Source organism: Haemorhous mexicanus, chromosome 3, assembly GCF_027477595.1.
Source record: "Haemorhous mexicanus isolate bHaeMex1 chromosome 3, bHaeMex1.pri, whole genome shotgun sequence".
NCBI classification, from domain to species: Eukaryota; Metazoa; Chordata; class Aves; order Passeriformes; family Fringillidae; genus Haemorhous; species Haemorhous mexicanus.
In genome coordinates this window covers 24335769-24358056 of record NC_082343.1, presented here as the reverse complement: position 1 = coordinate 24358056, position 22288 = coordinate 24335769, and the positions used below count along the sequence as shown (strand labels likewise).

General features: G+C 38.8%; 1 protein-coding gene across 2 annotated transcripts in view; it reads left to right on the top strand.

Moving 5' to 3' along the window:
* Positions 1 to 22288, top strand: part of HHAT (hedgehog acyltransferase) — a 165611-nt gene that overhangs the window by 7020 nt on the left and 136303 nt on the right. For both annotated transcript variants that reach the window (XR_009485707.1, XM_059841113.1), the window contains exons 7-8: positions 1570 to 1741; positions 11162 to 11312. Coding sequence is in view for 1 of the 2 variants with exons in the window: in XM_059841113.1 (XP_059697096.1) it covers positions 1570 to 1741; positions 11162 to 11312 (323 nt within the window). In the remaining variant the exon portion in view is untranslated. The remainder of the gene's footprint in view (positions 1 to 1569; positions 1742 to 11161; positions 11313 to 22288) is intronic.

Sequence of the window (22288 nt, the reverse complement as noted above, 5' to 3'; positions counted from 1 at the left end):
ACTTTCTTTCCAAGGATGGCTTCAGAAGACTTATGAGGCTCCAAGCTGAAAACAGCTTGGGATAGATGATAGGAAAAATGGGGGGAGCCTTGCTTTGAAATTTAGCTCACCTGATATGGCTTAGCAAACAACTATGCAAAGAGCACACGTATTCTTGGTGTAAGAAGAAGAAGAAAGATTGAGAATAATATGTCTGTATTTGCAGAGGGTTCTCCTTAAATATGTACAGATATTTGTAGTTAAAGCCATGAAGAAGATGGAACAAACTGAACAACCCTAATGTGTTTGCTGAAGGGTATTGTCAGAGCTCTTACCTGAGCAGAGGGTATTACCTTGGCAGATGAGATCAGAAAAGGGTTTCAAAGGATGCAGTGCCCAGAAGTTGATTCAAAATGCACAGTACAATGAGAATATTTATTGATGCTCTTGTAAGAGACTACTCTCAGAACCCCTTAGCTGAAGCTGAGACTGGGATGAGGGTTCTTGCTGAGCACATTGGAAAGCAGAAATTCTGGAGCTGGAGACAGTGAACTGCTGTGTGACCCAAAGAGTGTAATAGCAGTTCTGGAAATTGGCATCCACTGCCAGGCAAAAATGAGACACTGACACTTTGTCACTGGCCGTGTGGAATTTCTGGGTTGAAGCAAGGCATAGCAGTTCTAGGCATGGGTTTGAAGGCCTGTTGTGCAAATCCCTGTGATAAAATGGTAGTCTCCAGGCTTTCACATTGTCATGTAGCTGATACAAAGGAGCCCTCCAAATGAGTGTGTATGTTAACTACTGTGATTGGGACTGAGGGAGGGCCTGTGCAGACGAGTTGGTTACTTCTCTTGTATGTGCATTTTTGGTGGCCAGTTAGAGACTGGAGAAGGAAATGTTGTGCACAATAATAGATATATAAAGCATGACTGAATTTTTAGGCAATCTTATGTTTCTGGTTTTAGATTCTATTCTCTTTTATTGTGGAAAGGGGGTGCAATAATAATATGCCAATGTGTTTACTGCAGTTAGCAGTCTAAGAGTTTGGAGCCTCTTGAGAAGGCTGTCAACTGCAAACTTTGCCTTACTGGATATTTAACTCGCACTTCCATTTTCTCAGCACATTCTGTAGATCTTGCTGACTTTGGCAATGCTACGGGAGAAAAATTAAGAATTGTCCTCAAGTCATTGATTCTTTGCAGTTGGTAGAAGTTGGAGGTATTTTAAGAGTAAGCAGTCAGTGTTCCTGTGTGGAAGGGCTACTGCTTGAAAAACCTACTTCATATCTGTAGTTTCTTTAATCTTTTTATATTGTCTCCAGAGGTCAAGTTGCAGGAGTTAAAGTCTCATGTCTGAATTTTGTTCAGGTTAACAGCAGCTGTCCTTTGTACAACAGTTAGGTGCAATGTGCATGCACATTTGGCTTCTTGTTGGTTTCTACTGCTTACTGAGATTGAGAATGGAGGGACCAGTCTCCCTCAAGAGTGTGTGAGGAGTTTCCAAATGGTGCATTCAAAAGTTCCCAGGATAAGTATTTTGAGTAAAATGGTCAGTTTTGTGCCAGGTAACCTCTTTGGATTTCTTCTTCAGATGAGGAGACAAGAAGCTTTCAGTGTGAAGACCAATCTCATCATCTTAATTGTGGGCATAATTCGTATTTTCTTTTGGTGGTGCCTGGCTGAGCTGATGATTCACCTCATGTATATCCATGCTCTCTACAGTAGTGCTCTGCCTTTGGAATCTGCATCTTACTGGGCCTTGGGTGAGTATAGAAACAGTAGCAGAAATCTTTCTTCTTCCCCCAGTTCAAGAGCCCCAGTCTGCATCTCTTTTATGCCCATTTGTAGGTACTTAAATGTAGCACATTATAGCCAGCCACTGTCAGAAAGGTGGTCTACAGACTCTTAGTATAACTTGTGGATTCTCCATAAGCTTAGTTGAACTTATTGAGCTGCTTCCTAAATTAAATATTCTGTACTTTTTCCACTTTAGAGTATGTCTGTAAACTTTGGTCTAAGGTGATTCTCCCCCTCAAGTCGTAGAAGTGGACACTTAAAAGGAGTTTATTTGTTGTGGGGATGAAGAATTAATGATGAAGGATGTTAATGAAGAATTAAGGATGAAGATGTTAAGAATTATTTTTATCTCCTTCTGACTGATGTTTCTATGCGTTCATGTTGAAAAGTAAAGGACAGAACTTGTAAAAATAGTAGAGGGAAGGACTTGCAAATAAGGTAACCTGAAAGTAGTAGTCAGTGCCTCGCAGTTCTCTTTTCCTGCTTGGCTTCCCCCACTTCTACCTTGTCTGCAGCTCCCTGGTATTTCATTAAAATGCCCAGCTGTGAGGAAAAAGAGTGCTGACAAATGCAGTGTAAATCAGCAAAAGCTTCAGGTGATGGTATGTAAACAACTAGCATATGTAGCTGATTTGATTTCTGCCCCAAGTTCCCAAGCTGTATCACCAGGTAGGAAGAAGAAAAGCAAAGAAACATCAGACCTTAAAACTGGTTTCTGAAAAAGCCTTGGTGATTTCTGATTTGCAGGAAGTGTCTCTTACACCTGGGATTGATACACTGACTGGTACAGTCCTGTCCAGCACTCGCTGGAGCTCACCTGTGTCATCACTCTGTGTGTGTGTGTGTGTGTGTGTGTGTGTGTGTGTGTGTGTGTATGTGTTGGAGAACACTTGGACTGCACTGGACCAGAGTCTGGTCAGCAGAGGGCAATGTGTGCACTCTCTGTGTACCCCTGTGTGCATACATACACACTTGATACACGTTTTAGTATATAATTTTGATATCTAAAAAAGGGCAAGGGCAGATGGAGAGCAAGAAAGGGACAGGTATGCTTCAGTGGTTTGTTGTTTGTTCTTCTCCTCACTCAGTCACTGTTTAGAAAGGGGGTTCTGAGTTTCCATTTTCTATTCTAAACATCAGTTCATTGAGGAGTTCACTCTGTTAGCTCCTAGTGCTTGTGTGTGTTACAAAAAGCCAGCCACTTGATAGTGCAGGGAAGGCTCCAGAATTAGGGATGAAATATTCCAGCAGTGGTGCTACTGATGGATTCCTCCCTCCCTTCAAGACTATCAGTGTTGATTTTATAGGGAGGGGAGAGAGTTATGTTATAGACAATGGCTAAGTTGTCTGTGTGTTTATTTGATGAAACAAAGTGTCTTATCCTAAGAATTAAAATGCATTTTGAACAGAGGGTTAGAGAAAGTGAAAATGCCTCAAAGCGACAAGAGATGAAAGCCACTGTTAGAGCAAGTTTGGACTTGCCAAATTAAATGATTGTGTTTTAACAAGCTGTCTGTGGAGACCCTGCCTTTGGGAGAGGTGTACTCAAAGTGTTACCCTATTTGCACTGAGCTTTGTTGTAGTAGTAATGTAGGCAGGTGTTTAAAATATACTATGAATGAGATTTTGAACTAGAAGTTGGTCACTTAATGTTCTCTCTGCAGGTTTTATCACATTGATTATATAGGTTTCCTTAGACTCAAATCAGTGATAGGCCACTGTTGTGACTTGCTTTAGGGAGCTACCAATATATGAGTATGGGTACTGGTAGCAATTTACATTAAGTCTCACTGGACCCCTAAGGATCTTACCATGCTTCTACACCAGCTCCTGTACAGAGCCAAGCACTCTTCTCTGTTACATTGCCTGCTGTGTTATTGGAACTAATTTCATCAGAGAACTGAGTCTTAAGACCAAGGAAGCAGGTTGCTGTTGACTCAGGAGGATTATCCATGGTATGTAAGCCTTTCTGCACTGATGGGGTTTGTACATTTTGGGTGTCCTTTTTGACTACAGGAGCTTCAAAACAGCATGGAACATCGATTTACCATGTGATGCCTGGCTGCCCTGATAGCCTGGTAAACTTAAGGGAAAGGCTGTGAGGCTGTTTTGCAGTCACCTCTGATGTAGGGTGCTTTTTTTTCTGGGATAACTTTGAACAATGGGCAGTAAATGCCAGAAGTGCAGGCAAGACAACATTTCTGTAAGGTTTTGCTCTCAGCACCTAAGGGCAATGTCAGTCTTCTTCTCATGACTGTGAAGCTACAGTGTGTTCTGCATCACTGTGTGGTGTTCCTGTAAGGTGAGACAACAAAGAAACAAAAAGATACCCCAAAAATAAATCCTGAGTTAAAATGCTTGTTAAAAAATAATGTATAACATTGCCATTTATGGCCATGTAAAGCAGAAATGCTAAACTGACCTAAACTGACATTGCTAAGGGCACACAGGTATAAAATTAAAAAATAGTAGGAGAATGTTACCCAGCAGTAAGAGAAATATTTTCTCTTGTGTGGATGGAATCAGAGGCAAGTGAGTTTCAAGTGAGAAGCAGCAACATACCAAGTCATGCAATATAGCTTTTCAGTAACCAAATATTAGGTCCCACATCCAGAACAGAATCCGGAATATGATGGGGCTGTGTCTAAGTCTATGCCTGCTTGCTATATATGTATGGTCCTTCAGTTTGTGGAAGGGATGTTAATGTCTGAACACAGAATTAATTCAAAGCTGTCAGCTGTGCAATCACAGAACTTTTATTTATTGGTCCCAGGAAGCCATTGTTTGGAGAATGTGAGTGTTTTCCAGAATTCACAAATCATTGTGTCTCTGTTCACAAATGTTCATGTCTGTGGATAGTTAGCTGTTGACATACTGAGCAATATCAGGGCATTTGTGCTTTTTTAATGATGACTATCAAATGCAGTGTTTATAGCAATTCCGTGGATTTGTGTTAGTGCTGCATCTCATTCTGGTAGCATCAGTCAGATTGGCTGAAAGAATTGGGTGCTTTCAGAATTAATGACACAGCAGGAAGAGCCATATTCCATGTTAATGGAAGCCTTGATAGTTCATTCTTCTCAGTTTTAACATTATTTCGAATAATTTTCTGCCTTTACATTTTACATTGTACAATGTAGATTTGCAGGCACCAAGAATAAAAACCACTATGAATTCCAGTAATCCAGTATCCTGATGAATTGCAGCATACCAGAACAATAGCTACACTGTGCCAGAGCAGAGGTTCTTCTGTTCTACGGAGTAATTTTTGGAAATGCTATGTAATGAAGCAAGAGAAAAGAAATGAGTTTAAGACAGGTAGATTGGTGATCCTTTTCAATGTCTGCTCTTCAAGCTTCTGCAGCTGAATGACAAATTCACTGACATGTGGTAATGGGGAGCTTAATAGCATTGGTTGAAAGAGCTCAAATTGAAACAAGTGATTCTTTTTTTTCTTTGCTATGACAACGTAGACTATCAATGGTAACATTCACTCTGCTGAGGTACATTCTATTGTATAGAAACTGAAATGTGTGTTGCTAGGTCATTTATGTGTTAAGTCTGATTCTGAAAATGCAGATTTTGGAAGAAACACTGCCTGTATTTCCCTGATGAGGCTTCACATTTATCCTGGTGATTCAGCACCATCTACTTATCCCTGCTCATCTGAGCAGAGCTTCACATCCATCTGGCAAGGTGCAGGGAATGATGGAAGACAAAAAATATGTATGAAAATATGTTGTTCAATATCATTGTTGCCCTGGATTAATCTAGATCTTAATAGGTCCTGTAGTTGTGAAAATATATTTTACTAGGAATCTGTCTGTGCTTTGCCAGAGGTGTGTGATGTATAGATGTACATCTGGGCTGTACACACCTGATGGAATGTTGTGAATTCCCTGTGGGTTCCATCTGTCTGTCCTAACCAGGTGCGGTCCTTTTGTTCTAGTGAAGCACGCACATGGTAGTGTCAATCAGCCATCACTGTTTTAATTATTAACTAGGCTCTACTACTTCAAAAAGGTATTTTCATAAGAGGGGAATGTAAGTCAGTCTAGAACATGATCTGTTGAAAGGTGGAGCCACGTGGCTTAATTGTAGTTGCTGATCTCATGTTTTAATTTGTTAGAAGAAGAAATGTTATGTATGTTCTTCTTTGACAGTGAGACCTACAGAGTAGTCTGTGTAAATTGGATACAGGGTTCTGGTTTTGATGTGTTTATAGTTTTTTATGATAAATCCACAGACAGGAAGTAGATTTCTGAATTCATTTTCAGAAGCATGCAGCATTTTGCTATTGAAATCAGGGGATCTGTTAATCTAAGTAGTAATGAAATACTAAGAAGAGTCTTAGATTTTTTTCCATCCTGGAAGATAATGATAAGGAGAAATTGATTAAATATTTAGCATCTTGAGGTCTCTTTGAAAACTGGAAATATAAGCAAAAATCAGAAAACTTGAATTTTATTTTCTAAAATATTAAATTGTTCCCTGTTTTGTAGAAAGAAGTGTTCATGTGTATAAGTTTTCTTTTTCTGATCTTTCCTGCAGGCTAAATTTCAAGATCCTTTTGGCAATTACCCTACTTCTATGACTACTTTTCTTTTTACTCATGCATATTGTGGCTTAATCCCAGCTAGAAACTGAACACTACACAGCTGCCCACTCCTTTTCTTTTCTTGGAGAGGTGGGAAGAGAATTGGAAGAATAAAACTGAGAATTTATGGATTGAGATAAAGGCAGTTTAATAGGTAAATAAAAAGCTGCATGCACAAGCAAAGCAAAACAAGGAGTTAATGCCTCACTTCTCTGGGCAGGCAGATGTTGGATCTGCCCCAGGGAAGCTGGGCTCCTTCATGCATGATGGTTACTTAGGAAGACAAATGCCATCACTTCATCCCCCCTTTCTTATTCCCCCAGCTTTATATGCTAAGCGTGAGTATATGGGATACCCCTTGGGTCAGTTGGGGTCAGCTGTCCTGGCTGTGTCTCCTCCAAGCTCCTTGTACCCTCAGCCTTCTCACTGGTGGAGGGTGAAGAGCAAAAAAGACCTTGACTCTCTAAACCCCGTAGTAACAAAAGCATTTCTCTGCTTTCATCAACAATGTTCTGCACAAATCCAAAACACAGCCCCACACTGGCCACTGTGAAGAAAATTAACTCTGTCCCAGTAAGAAACAGTGCAATGTGCTAACTCTTGGTTTATTAAGAGAGCCTTTTCCTGCAAGTATTTACTATTGAACATAATGATTACAGTGGATGCTTTCATATAATGGTTTGGGTTGGAAGGGACCTTAAAGATCATTTGATTCCAACCCCTTTGCCATGGGCATTCCTTCCGCTAGACCAAGTTTCTCAAAGTCCTTGGGAATATTCGTGGTAGGTGTCTTTAAAGCATGTGTGTGCTTGAAAAGCCTTCTGGTTCCCTTTAACTTGGAAGACCTGTCTATGCCTTGACTGAGAGTCCCTTGACAGTTCTGTTTAGTCTTGTTTAAGTAATTTCACTTTGGAACCTTTATGTCCATTCAGCCTTCTCTAAAAATAAGCAGCCTCCAGGACAAACACTGTGGTACTTTCCTGCCACTACTCCATTCACAGAAGGATGTTTCTTGCATCTTGTGTGCTGCTGGAAGGCTGAGATATTTTGAACTTGATGACAGGGCCCCAAATTCTGAGGTGTTATAAATGTCTGCTTCCTATTAGACCCATGTATCAGTAACCCTTTTGAAATGTGACTGCGTATTTATCTCTGTTTTCTAGTGGAACCTGTCCTGGTACTTGACAGAAACAAGCATCTCCAATCACTAATGCCATAGGGTCAATGTAGCTGCAAAAAGGGTAAAGTTGTGATGTTGTGCTGATAATAAAGTTGCCTTCTAAGTTACTGTTGACCATGACTTTTGGTGTTGGCTTAAGGACAGAAAAATGCCATGTGTGATTTGTAATATCTGGATGCAAACATTTTGTTGCTTGCTTACGAAAATATTCCATTTGTTAACTTCTGTCAAAAAACACCAGTCAGAATTTTGAAAATGTGTAGACTAAAATTAAGTCATGTGAATATTCTAATTTGGCATGATCTTTGTTTCAAAGCTCTATGAAACTTAGGAAATGCAGTTTTGCAGTAAACTTAAGGTTAAGGAAAATATTTGAAGGTCTTTAAATACATTTTTAAAGCATAGGAAAGCTTAGAATTTTTTAAGGATGAGAAGATGATAAATTTAAAATACCAGCTTCTATAAAAGTAAATTTCTTTAGTCTGGGACTTCAAACAGCTTGACTGTTGAAATGCATGGGATTAAGATCAGGTACTTTACCTTGATATTTTATCCCTTAACACATTCTGTTAAAAAAAAAAAAATCTCAACTTTGGATACTTTGAATTAATTTATTTTGGAGAAAACATAGAATCTTGGCAGTACTTTATTTTTCTTAGCTGTGTTATAATACCCATTCGATATGGCTTGTTTCCAATTTAAAATAATGTTCATCTGTGTGGAGGAATTATTACATCAAACATTAGAGAAGAAATTTTGTGATATTGTTAATGAATTTGATTGTTAATTTCATGCTTCTAAGTCAGGTGAAGCAGTTTGCTTCTGGCTACTTTGTGCAAGTGAGTGAAGCAAATGCAAAGCAGCTGGAATGTCTCAGGTATGCAAGAAGGTTTGAAGCCTGTGCCTGTTGCCACTGCAGCCCAGCTATTGTGTGGCTGTGAATCTTGCCCTTAGTTTTCCCAGTGTGGCCAGAACTTTCCTACTGCTGGCATGAGCTCAATGCCAATGAGAACTTGATCTGTGTATTTTGATAGGGACCTCTGTGTTGCTGTTTTTGTGAGCTTTAGAATTTCTACTCTCAGAGTAGCTCCTGTGCTGGGTGTGACTGTGATGTGATGTCTGTGTTCAAGATGCCAGTGCTACTGAGCTGCCTGTTAGTTACAGTAATGGTAACCTAGATGTGTGTTATTGGAGAGGGTGAAAATGCCTTTTTTCCCCAACTTGCATATTATGACTTCATATCCATGAACTCAGTCTTTCATCATGATATTTAAAATTGAATATATTGATTTTTCGGGAAGCCTGTTTCTGAATACCTTTCCATCAAGCACAGCCAAAGGATTCTGAATTTTACTACTGCACAGACAGCTGTGATCTTCATAATTGGTTTGTGTGGGTGTCAGTGTTCAGCTCTCCAATGAAATTTGTCAGAAAAGAAATGAGACACTGAATGAGAAGGGAATTAAAGCAGAAATTTGGCTGTACAGATGATTTAGCAGTAATCTAATGTGGAGCTAATTGGCTAGTATCCAAATTGTGCTTCTGATTGTTTGTTTTCCTCTGGGGAAAAATGTTATTGAATACTTGATGCCTGCTTCCCTGAAGTAAAATAACATAAGCTTCATGTCTCAGTATTTTGTTCTAACATCAATTTTTATCTTGCATGGCACAACTGTTTCTTATCATGTGCATGGATTATGATACCAAAACTGAAAATGTTGTATTGTTGTAGGAAAATACTGGCCATGTGTAGGTCAGCAGGAATTTTGTATTTTACATTAGTGCCAGAATTTTACTCTAGGTTGTTATACAGTCAATGAATTTTTAATATTTAGCTTTTGGTTGTCATCCATAGTATACTCATTTGTCAGCAGAATGCAATAGAGATGTTTCCCCCCCCCCCAACCCCTTAAAAATAAAAAGACAGGTTACTTAAATGTTCATGGAGTTGTACTGCTGCAGTCAGATTTAAAACTTGGTCTCCAAGGACTGTCTGCTGGAGGGCTTTAAAATTGTGTGGAACGTCTGAAGTCCTTCAGTCAAATTAGGTAATATAACTGAGCAAAAGCAGAGCACGGGAGTAGAAGGAGATGTAGCAATTGCATTTTATACTTTTTTTTCTGTATTGAAGTATAATTTTAGTTTCCCTTCTTTGTGGTGAGATTTTCTGTATGTCAACTGTCATACAGATGGAGAAGTTCACCAAACTCATTGGGTCCTTGAGGAGTGACCTCACCAGTTCTGTAAAGGCGTTGACCTCTGCTTTTTACTATATTTTTACTTATTGGTCAATACTACTTTTTTCAACACAAAACATTTAGAATATTAGTAGGAATCATCTTCCTTTATAATTCAAAGGTTGTTACTTGCATGAATAATAATGAGAATATGTGTGATTTTCATCTCAGATCTATGTAAGATGCTGGAGTTTGTGTCATAACCTGAGGATGAGAGCAAGCACACTGACCAAATTTCTCCTTTGGTATTAAGGCAGCTACAGGACCTTAAGGAGACCTTTGTCTGTGGGTTTAAAAACTGAAATATGCCTTAAGCATTATGCCAAGTGGAGTTCCAGTTTTCTATGCCTTGGATGCAGCAGAAAGGGATCTTGTAGTGATGCCTTAGGTTTCAGCTTTTATATTTTTTGGATTCTGTACTGCTTTAGTACAGTCTGTAGTTCTGAGCTTCATATTAAGGGATGGTAAGCTCTCTTCACAGAGTAGCTAGACAAAACAGTTGCTTTCCTAGCTTGGGACCAAGGACAACCACCCAAATCTCAGGTCCAAGAGCATAAACAATGTGGACTGAAGAGAGAAACAAGAAGGATGTGACTTCATAACCTAAAGCTATAACTGGACAATTAACTCCAATACGCAAATGGACCAGAACTTCATAAAAGTGAGAGAACTCGTGACTGGTTGTCCATTTTGTGACCATTTTGGGTTCATCTTGGGTGTAGCCTTGTCTGGGCTCTTGTACTGCCCAAGGTGTATCCACTGAGGCCTTTTGATAAATACCTACTTTATTCTTTAAATCTGTCTAGCCTCTGTTCCAGGTCAGCCTTCACAAGGCATCAGTAGAGGGTATTTTCTGGGGACTCAGTCTGACAGGGCATGGAGTGTTTGTGGGGATGTTGGGATAATATGCAGCTATAACCACTGGTTATGGCTCTTCTGGAGCAACAAGTGTAGAGTGGTTGGTTGGGGGTTTTTTGCAAAGATAAATTTATTGTCCCTGTGGTAAATGTTCATTGCTTATATTGGTATATTCTGATTTTTAGCTCAACATAAGTCAGTTGTTTTTGGTTATTTTTTCGTAACAGTCAACACCCACAGTCCAGAGATTTTTGAGAGTGGAACTTCAGTGCATATTTGTGCCTTCATGCTGGAATGAGGGTACCATTTTGTATATGTGCCTAATGTCCTAAATGCATGGGCTTGTGTGCTGTGTCTCTTGAGAAGAGACAAATGTTGTGTATCCCATCAATCAATGGTGCTTGCCTTAGTTCTTGGAATAATTGCTGTTTGGAGGTAATCAGTATTAACAGGTTTTTTAAATGTTTCAGGACTTGTTTAAGATATGTTTTGTTTTGTTTTTTTTTTCTTTTAGGTGGCCTGGCTTTAGCTCAAGTACTTTTTTTTTATGTGAAATATCTGGTTCTGTATGGTGTTCCTGGCCTCCTCCTTCAAATGGATGGACTCAAACCTCCAGCTCTGCCTTGCTGTGTGAGCCTGATGCACAGTTTCACTAAAATGTGGAGGTTAGTCATTGCTGCTTTTCAGACAGTTTATTACTGATACATGGCAGTCAGTAAGAGCATGCATGTGTGTTCATTCTCACGCACGTTTTTGCTTTCCTGTCCTTGTGCTTTTTCTCTCATTCCCATTATTAATCTTTAGTGCATTTTAAATGGACTTCACCTTGATGGTTACTTTTTTCACACTGTGGAGGGATAAGGGTAAGTACCCATTTCAGCATTTTCATCCTTTTAATTACTAGAGTTAGACTCAGCCTATCCTGTTAAAATAGCAATTATTTTTCCAGTTATCTATTAAATGATTTTTTTTTTTTCCAGTCTGGGTCTAAAACCCACATTTCAGCTTGAAATCCTTCCAGAGACTGGAAGTAAATGTTTGATTTATCACATGAGGAAAGCTGTAGTTATAATATTTTAACATGTAGAGTCATACAGTAGAGGAAGTCTTGAACATGTTAAAAGTACTATGAAAATGATACTTGTTTATAAAGTAGGATGAATTCTGGATCTGCTTTGCTTTTACAAGAGTTTCAGCACAATATTTCTTCAAACACCTATGAATTCTGTATCTTATGTTTGCTTTAAATCAGTGTTCACTAAAATATTTTCACCGAAAACTGTCTCCTAGGTGGATTCTGCTTAATGTTTACCTTCTGTGTAAGAGTGGATTCACTTGACTTCTCTCCTCCCTTGTTTTCCTCTGCACTAGCCAATATTCCTTCAGGCTGTGGGGTTCTGTGCCCCAGACTTCTAAAAACATTCCCCTAATGATTTAGACTTGTCAGTCTTTTAGTGCAGAGGTTTCTCTCCTCTTGTGTTAGTGCAGAGCCTGTCAGAATGGTGCTTACTCCATCTTGTCTCTGACTGCTCTGCAATATGAATAAAGCTTTTAATTTTAGTCATTAAAACAGTGGGCCTGCTGTTATCGGGGTTTTATTGGATGAGATTTTAATTTTGTTTTCAGCTTGAAGCTAGTTGTAACAAGAAGGCTTTATAGTTTATAATAGTTGGCATCTGTAGATCTGAAGTATTCGAAGAAATGCGGCAGGAAGAGTGCAGAAAACAGATGAATTATTAAAAATTATTAGAGCTACTAGCAACTGCTTTGGTTTAAATGCTCTTTCAGAGTTTGCACTGAACTTATGACCTACAGAGCTAATATAGAAATCTGTCATTTTTACCAGGCACTCTCATGAGAACAGCATTTCTTGGCCTGCTGGCCCTTGTAGGCAGAGTTCCAAACAGCAGCAGTTTTTCCCCTTTGTCAGTTCTTATTTCAGGGAATCTGTATTGCACTGGAGATGCCAAGTGAAAGTGAATTTCAGCACAAACCTTAGTGACACTGCTGTGCCAGGTAGCTGTAACAGGCCATGAAAAGTTGCTCTGCACCTGCAAATGTCTTTGGTGTATCACAGTAAAAATATTGGGCATTCCTTAAAATATTCATAACTCTTGTATGAAAATTGAAGCTAATATCTAAGTAGAAAACCTTTCTTTGTAGAAGGAAAAAGTGTCAGGTGCTGATATTAATCTTTTGCCCAATTATTTAATTTTTATCAAGAATTCATTTCCAGAAGTAATGAAATTATTTCACAGATTGAATTTGTTTGCTTTGCATGCTGAAAAAAGTCAGTTAATATATACCTGACTTGATTTCTTGCTCTCAAAGTTCTTTAGTAGTAGATTTTTCTGTAGCTGCTGTGTTATGGGACATTCTCAATGAAATAAGCAGCTTTGTGAAAGCCCTGAATGATGATGTCCTTATGCCTTTACAGTTAAACTCTTCAAACACTCTACCCAGAGGCTTTGCAGTCTAATTTGGTGGGTAGTTACCTTGTGTAGGAGTGTTGTGTTAGAAGTAGGAATAAACTTTGTTTCTAAACTGTATGGCTGAACAGGACAGAAAGTTTGCAAATTATGGGTTTAGCATAAAACAGGTGAAAAAAGGGACTAGTAAATGTTGTGAAGCCTTATTAACTATGACACTGTGTTTTCCTAAAGTTCTAAATGCATTTTGATAGTTTGTGAATACAAAACTTTAACAGGAATGTTCCTGACAACTTTATCAGAGTGTGTCAAATTTAAATATCAAGAATGCCATGTCTAGTGTTAAGCTGGTAGCGTGAGATTTGTACCAGACTGTTTTCATTAAATAGTAGTCTGGTAAAGCTTATTAAAGACTTCGTAGGGCCAGGCTGGGACATGGAGTGGATTGGAATAATCCAGATGACTTGGAGTTATACCATTCTTACCTTCTGTCTGGCATGAGGGACACTGCCCAGGAAAAAGTGCTTGTGCATGCTTGAGTTACTCTTCCCCTTCTTGCTGGTATCCACTTGAGAATACTGTCAGAAACGTGTTGGCTGGACTTTTCAAGGCCCAGTATTAAAATTTTTGTCTCAAACCTTTTAGCAGTGCATGTTTTGAAGGAGAGAAGGTAGCCTGGAGAGAAAGACAACGTGAATGTCACAATGTAAGGAATGCAAATATGCTGCTAAGGAGCCTTGCACCACCACCTGGTTGGTTGTTTGAGAATAACAAAAAAGCTTTTGATCCCATCTCTCCAGACCTGTGTCACTTCTAGGCAGTACATGCTGACATAATTCACTGGCAATACAGCACGTGAAGAGCTTTCAGGAAGGTAAGAAAGATACCACAGTGTGTCTAAAGCTGTCTGAAGTTTCTCTAAAGCAGGTGTTAAAAAACCAAATCAAGTAGTCTGCCTCTCTATGGTACTAAACAATAAACCAAATAGTGTTCATTCAAACTTAAAAATAAAAGACTTTAATTAAAAAAGTTATCAAACCTATGATAGGTTCTCCCCAATTCACATTTAATCAGGACAATCTCCAGAGTGAAAAAATTATCAATCTTGTTTGCTGTCTCAAGACAAATACAGGTGTTGAACATGTTACTCTGGTTTCATTTCACCAGGATATCATTAGCTTGCTAAATATGCAGCTGCATAGCTAATAAATGCATGATAAATACACTGCTATTCAAAAGCTTTATTATAGCTATGAAAAGGAGTCTCTGAGCTCTTGATTTCCAGAGAGGATAGTAGTTCAGTGGCATGCAATCTTAGTTTTTAAATCTTAAAAACTAAGATTGAGCCTTGATGAATTAAAACTTAGTTTTTGTTACCAAGGTTAAAAGGAAGGTGATCAGTTATGGGAGAGAACCAATGTTGTTGGAAACTTGTGCCTTTAAAGAATTAGTCAAGGCTGATGCTTGCCATACAATTTCTCAGGTAGGGGGGATGAATTGTATAGTGCAACTAGAAATAGTTGTGTTACTGCTGAAACTTGGAAATTGAAATATGGAAAAATATCCTAGTGGAGGAGTAACGGTTTGGAAACTACAGAAACAAAAGATAGTACATAACTAAATCCTATATAATTTTTGACATATTGGTAAATGACCTTGGCAATCTATTCCATAGAGGAACTTGTCAGTTTGTAAATTACGACAACAGTTGGCTGCTGTTCATGGAAAAATAATCATCCATTTTTGGTTTTTTATACTGTTAGGGGTGTGACTCTGCAACTAAAATGTTGGACACATTAGTTAGATATGTTTTGCCATGCTGTGGGAGCAGCATGACATAAACCCCACAGTTATTTCTGGTCATAGACTGATTTGAAATGTGCAGAAGCACAACACCTTGATGATGTTCTGAGGGCTGGAGCACCTTGCCTCTGCAGGTGGTTTGAAGAGTTGGGTTCAGCCTGGAGAAGCAAAGGCTCCAGGGAAACCTCATTGCAGCCTTCCAGTACCTAAAGGGGGCTTATAAAAAAGAGGGAGAGAGACCTTTTTATTCAGGCAGATAGTGATAGACAAGGGGAAATGGGTTTAAAGTGAAAGAGGAGAGGTTTAGATTAGATTTTAAGAAGCAATTCTTTAGTGAGACAATGGTGAGGCATTGGAATATGTTGCCCAGAGAAGTTGTGGATGCCCTGTCCCTGGAAGTGTTCAAGGCCAGGTTGGATGGAGTCCTGATCAGCCTGGTCTAGTGAGAATTGTTCTTACACATGTCAGGGGCATTGCAACTGGATTATCTTTGGAGATCCCTTACAACCCAAACAATTCTGTGATTACTGTGATTACTTCTTCTACCTTTCCACCTTGAAATCTTGTCATTCTCAAATATCCCAAAATAGTTTGGAGACAAGTGTTTTGGGGATGAATTGTGCTGAAACTTGATGCATGTTTAATATAGGTTAGTCTCAGCAAGAGTAGAGGCTTTTCAAGAAGGCAGGCAGAAGTAGCTTATGAAACATTGGTTTCACTGTAAACAGTATTTCATCTAGATTGAAGAAAATGAAGTTGAAGAATGCTGCCAGAGGAAAATAAAAAATGCAGTGATAAAGATCAGATCATTTTCAACTACCACGCTTTAGGTTTTAGATTCTACTCTGTGTTTAATACCCTGATTCTTGACAGACAAGAGTCTGACATTAGGCAGCCCCTGATTTTCTTGCATGCCTAAGGGGTGGACTAGGAGGGGCTGTATTTGGCATGTACAGACACACACTTCTGTACAAACAAGTTAAATTTATGCCAGTGATGTTTTTGTGACATCCAAAAATGGCATCTGGGTTATGATTTACAAGAAATTGTGTGCCATTTAGTTTAGCTTACTGCTTAAGATTTTTTTGCCTCACATGAAAAATTGGTCTTTGTACAAGGTCTCAGTGAATTGCTTCAAATTATAGATTACAGTCTGCTGTGGTCTTATCACATTCTTGGCTGTAATGATGCCATAGAAAATAGATCTACAGATAAAAATGTAAATTTATTTGCATTTGTTTCTTCCTCATCCTGGTACTTTTTGCCTACTTTTACCTTTGATCCTGAAACTTTCCTCCTTCTGGAAACAATTCCTTGTATGTCTGTCAAAAAGAACATTGCCAGGGTTTTTTTCCCTTTGTTTTGGATTTTTCTGGGAAAAGACAAGTCTGACACTCATGTGTAAATGTGAGCACAAGAGATCACTGTGACCACGTGCAGTAATTCTAGAATGATGAATAGTCTGCAAAAACTTACTATCTTTTATTTCTGACTTAAACTCCTGATAGTATTGTTCAGGTGCCTATTAGTTTGTGGTGAGGACTGAAATAGATATTTAAGAAAGGAAAATGAACTTCCTGACCTGTAGAGGTAAAGTAATTACTGGAGTGCATTTTCTTCTGTGCTTCTTATTGTCTCAACCAGTTTGACATGTACTTTCTGGTCTTTGGGCTTCTGATTTTTGGTAGTGGAATAAATAATCTTGGGAATTAGCTTATTAAGTATATTAAAACAAGAAAGATGCTGAAAAGCTTTGTAAAATACCATTAAGGTAATTTAAATAAGATCAGAAGTAGAGTTTTTGTCAGTGCTTGGCTTGGAAAGTTTGCCTCCTTAATTTCCCAAATAGCCAATGTTTGGCACAAGTTAACACAAACACAATTGTGTGTACCAATAGCAACTGTAGCTGTGCTGCAGATCTGTGTAGTCAGGATGACATCCCTGCCTCTGGGCTCAGAGTAATGTGCCTTTGTGTGTTTAGGGGCTTGTACTCTAACAAATGGTGAAAGGTTCGCTCTTTGTGTTTGGGTCTCGTAGTGCTCTTTTGTTGTGGTGTTTCTGGATAGGCTGATGGATGGTCTGAAATAGGAGATAGCAGATTTTGCTCCCTAAATTTTTCCTTCCTATGAGTTTAGTTCTCTGATTACATGTTAGTGATAACAGCAAATTGCTGTTGTGCAACCTGTCATTTGGAGGTAATTGTAGAGCAGAAAGGAAGGATGATAGGTTCAGCTTCTTTACATTGCAGGTATCCTCAGGAGCATTTAAGTTACCAAGCCTTGAAAAATTTGCATGAGGGAAGGAGAAGCAGGCAGTGAAAAGAAACTCCACATCTCCATGGCAGATGGAAGGAGGGATTCAGCATGAATCACCCGAAGCCTGGTAGAAATTTGAATGGCACATCCAGATCTGTGGCTCACACCTGCTGCCCACCCTGCTGTGGAACGGGTTGTAGCAGCTGCTTTCCAAAGCTGTAGGAAGACCTCTTCTGAGGTTCTGTGCCTGGGGAGAGGGTCAGTCTGGGGATTAGAGCCAGGGGTGCTGGACAAGCAAGCCTACACGTGCTATGACCAGAGAATCTAATTTTCAGTGCTGTGAGAGGCCTACCAGTCAGCTTCAAGAGGATGAGGTATTTTCCAGGTGGTTTGTTTTGTATTTGTCCTGCAGTTCTAGACAGCTATGTTTTTGAAAGCACTCTACTCCATGTTTGTGATGGGACGTACTGAGCAGCTGGAACTGAGAGACAAGAAAAGGAAGGACATGCTTGTGCATATTTCCCTTTCCTCTGGAGTTGAGGATTGACTCTTCTGGTTCATTTTTACCCTTTGATATTTTCAAAGAAGGAGGTTGTCCAGTATGTTGTAGACAGTGTATCAGGTAGAATAAATGTATTTTCATTACCTAGCTTCTCCCTGGGTTTAGACTTAAAAATATTAATGCTGCAACATTTCTATTCCAAAGTCAAAAGGCATCTTTTCCCTACTGTGTTTTGGAGGTGGCATCTTGAATATGAAAAAAGATTATTTCAAAGGGTATTTGGACTGAATACAGTTATGCCCACAGTGTTGCAACAGCCTAGTGCACATGTGTAAAGTAGAATTTTATTGAAATTAAAATTATTGCCAAAATGTGCAGAAGCCTGCACACTTTAACAAACTTTAACACTATGAAGTCATAGGATTATGTTTCTTGTCCTGTGTGTACAAGTGCACTGGATCAGATCCCAAATCAGTAGTAAAAATAACATGCATAAGACCAGTTGTGTCACAGAAAGCTTATGTGCCTAGAGAGGTAGGTGATGTGCTTTAAAACACTTCAAGAATATTAAGTTTTCATTCTTGAGAAGATATTAACATGGTCTTTGAGGATGCTGAGTGTGAATCTTGGGAAGGAAAGTGCTCTTCTTCTTTCTGTTGTTACACAAAGTTGAATGTAAGGCAGGTCTCCCTGTATGTTCTTGCCCTCTACAACTCCTGTGGTATTCCTAAGGAGAATGATTTGGTGTTAAATACACAGTCACAGTGTGCATGGACAGCTGGATTTGAGGGAAGCTCTCCTTAGGCCATGGAGTTATAACTAACATAGTTAAATATTGCACCTGCTTGCCTATATCTGAATACTTCAACTTCTTCCCAAAAATTTGGCTATTTAGTTGCAGAATTAGTGCATGTCTTTATTTGTGGAATAACTTGTTTTAAAGTTTAAAAATATATCTCCCTGATTTACTGTATTTTTTGTTAACTGTGGTGATGCTTAAAGCTGAGTATTGATCTGTGATGTTTCCAGCTAAGATGTCACCTGAATATATGAAAGTTCTGGACTGATTAGCTATTCTCTCTCTCACTGATGAAGACAAAAGATTTAACTGCTTTTGATGTCAGCTAAATTAGTGCATGCTGCAGTTACCTGCTGTACTGTACAGTTCAATTTGCTGGTTATATCAAAGCTTTGAAAGGCTCCTTAAATCTCTTCAATAGAGAAAAAGAAATCTGTTACTCTGGAGTGTAAAAAGAAGTGCAGTAATAAGGCACCCTAATCCTTCTTGGATCTAAATTACATAATTATTGAGAATTTATTTGTCTAATGACTGCATTGTCACTGTCAGTTCAAATTGCTGGGTTTATTTAACAATCAAGCTAAACCCACCTACTGCTCTTCACCTGTGAAGCCCATTGCTCACTGTATTTGATATGAGCTCTGTGCAGATACAAACTATTACTGCTGCTCACATTTGGCAAGCAGCACTCTGCCTGCTCACAACTACTGGAGGAAAAGAGTAATGGCTGTTAATAAACTTGTTTGCTCTGTTTGCAGTAAGGATGGAGATCTCACAGTAATTGGACAATCACGCTGCAGTGCAGGAGTCTTACGTGACAAAGGCTGAGGGAGAACTTTCCCTATGGGAGTTTGCCACTAATGGGCATTAGGTTTCATCCACCCTCCCATGAGCTACTATAGGCTTTTGAAGAATTGGGGAAGGTATAAAATTAAAGCAATATTTCTTCTGAAGGGTTCTAGGAGAGATTAACAGAATACAAATGAGACTTTGCTTTTTTAAAAAGTGTTTGCTGAGCTGTATCACCAAGATCCAGTGACTGGATATGTGAGAAACAGAACCAATTTGTTATTTTAAAGCCTCCCAAGTAGGCAGACTTGTGTGCAGTTTACATACACACTGCCAATGGCTGGTGCCTGCTGAACATTGTGCTTCTCTTTCTGCCTAGGAGATTACAGGGGTGAGGAGGAGTCACTGCCTAGAATCATTACAACTTTCCTCTGGCTTTCTGATATAATACAAGTTCTGCATTTAAACTGAAATAAACCAACAAAACATATTAGGTCATGAATTCAATTTGTAGGCTGGAGGCCACTAGCATTGTGACATGTTTTTATGTGGTCCTCAAAAGAACTTTCTCCTTGTGGGTGCCTTACTGTAGGTAATTTTACTCTGCAGGTCTCCAGCCTGAGTTCCCAGCTAATAGGCGAAACTGTGCAGATGAATCTTTGAGACTTACTAATAGTTTCTATTTGGAGATGAAAGTGAAAGACAAAATGCACACTGAAATTGGACTGTATTCTGCATTATACAGACTGCCCAGAGTCAGTCTGGGTATATTTCTGCTTCCCTTGAAATCAGTGAGGGTTTTGTGCTGATTTTGATGGTGTCAGGATTTCACTGTAGATTTCCACCATTCTCCTGGGTACAGGAAGCCCTAGCTTCTCCTGTGATGCTATGCAGTAAATACTTCCCAAATAAAATATTTAGGGCTTTTCCTTAAAGTGATCAGACATTTACAGAGGGCTGTTTCTGTGAAGTAACATGAATGTTGGTGCATTTGCTGTATTGGTGCTACAGAGCACTTACAGTACTGAGCAGCAACCTCTGTATGGAGGCATCCAGCACAGGCACAACACAATGGCAGCTTTGGTTATTTTAATAATGGAGGAAACCAAAAGGCAAGTTGGTATACTGCTGAATCATTCCAGGAAGAAACACTACAGGGATTCAAAGTGTTTTATCTAAGCATGAAGTGTTAAAATTCCAGGGTCCTTAAGCAAGTGTCAGAGAATGATAAAGGTATCTTCATGTATACACAAGTTCTGCTTATTATTGCTGTAACAAGAAATTGTTTGTCAAAGATATAATGAAAGCATTTGACAGTCTTCATATTTTCTCTTTCAAATAGCATAGATTTTTATTTTTACTCTTAGGTGCATTTTTACATTGAAATAAAAGCTACTGGTTTACTGCATTGCAGATGGTTAAAGTCAAAGCTTGCAAACAAAAGGGTCCTTGAAGCTTGAGATCTAGGCTTAGCAAGTTCTTAAGATCTTAATGTTTACAAGAACATTGAATTCTCTTAAACAGGAATCTTATCATTGGATTGAGCTATGAATTGTTTTTTTCTAAGTTGCATGGTAAGAGAAGAGATGCATAGGAAATGGTAGGATTTGAAGAATGGTAGGAATGCCAAAAGAGCTCCATATATGCATTTGTTCCTAATTTCAATACCATATCAGTGGGCAGACTAGAATCTGTATGTGGGTGGAATTCACCAAGTGTCTTGCACAAATTGAAAGGCTGATCTCAAAAATGAGAGCTCCATAAACATCCTTGTATGTGGCAAAAGAGTCCTCAGAAAAATGTTAAAATGTGACTTTAAAGGCTCAGTGTCCAAAAGTCTATTCTATAATTTAGGTAACAGATAAATCTAAACAGGATGTTGTATTGGACTGGGTTGTATTTTTCATCAGGCATCTCTGTCTTTATTTTTAAAAACTAATACTGCTACACAGTATTCACAGTTTAAGTGAATATTTTCAGTTTGCTTACTGTGTTTATCTCTCCTGCAAAATCATCTGTGACAATTTAATTGTGGTTTTTCTATTTGAAGTTGTACATCAGCTTTCTAAATAGTGTATTCAAGTATGAAGGCAGTTATGTTATTTAGAAGAGGAATTGTGCTGCTTGTCACTGAAGAAACAAGCTTTACCTGAAACCTATACCTTTGTAGCAAACTTGTAGAAAACTGAATGAATTCAAGACATGGACAGGCAAAAATCTTTTAAAAATATAGATGGCTTTCCCAGATGTTTATTTAATAATCAAGATGATGGTGAATCAATTGGTGGCAGTCACTGCTTGAAAACTACTTATTCTGTTTGGTAGGCTGTACCCCCTCCAGGGGATTTGCTTTAGCAGAGTTTTATAGCTCATTGAGACATTAAATAATAGCACTTACAAAACCTGAATATAGACTTTAGTATCTGCTTTCCTGGTAGTAATCTAACTCTTCAGACAAGACTCTAAAACTGCTCCAGATTCACATTGCATGCTTGTAATTATTTGAAATTTGGAAGCACTCATCTTTAAGGCATTGCTTGCTGGGAAGGTTGCCACAGGCAGCATTGGAAAAAGCATGAGCAGATCTAGGAGAATCCAGAAAAGTAGTTCTGGGAAAAAAAGGTAATTCTTTTTACAGAGTCTTTTGGGCATCCCTGCTGTAAGGGGCTGCTCAAAAAATAGGGGCAATGAAGCAGCTTGAGTGCTGTGTCAGTGAAGGCAGCTGTCATTCAGACTCCTCAGTCTCCAGTGCAAAATAATCTGGTGTGGGAGAGACTCCTGCTCAGCAGCTCACTGGCTAAATGCCACATTTATTTGCAAAGACAGCTAATGGAAGTGCTAGTCTTGCACACAGTTCTGCAATTCAATAGGAGAGGCTACTCTGAGGGTATGGGAATGAGTTTGACTTCCCAGTGTCAAGTTCAGCCACATTTTAAAGAAAGGGCCAAGAATCATTGTTGAAACATTGCAGCACCTACAATGTTTTTTTAAAGAGATGTTGAATACCCAGAGTACCAAAGCTCTAATAAATAACCCACTTGTTGGATTTCATCACTACCATAAA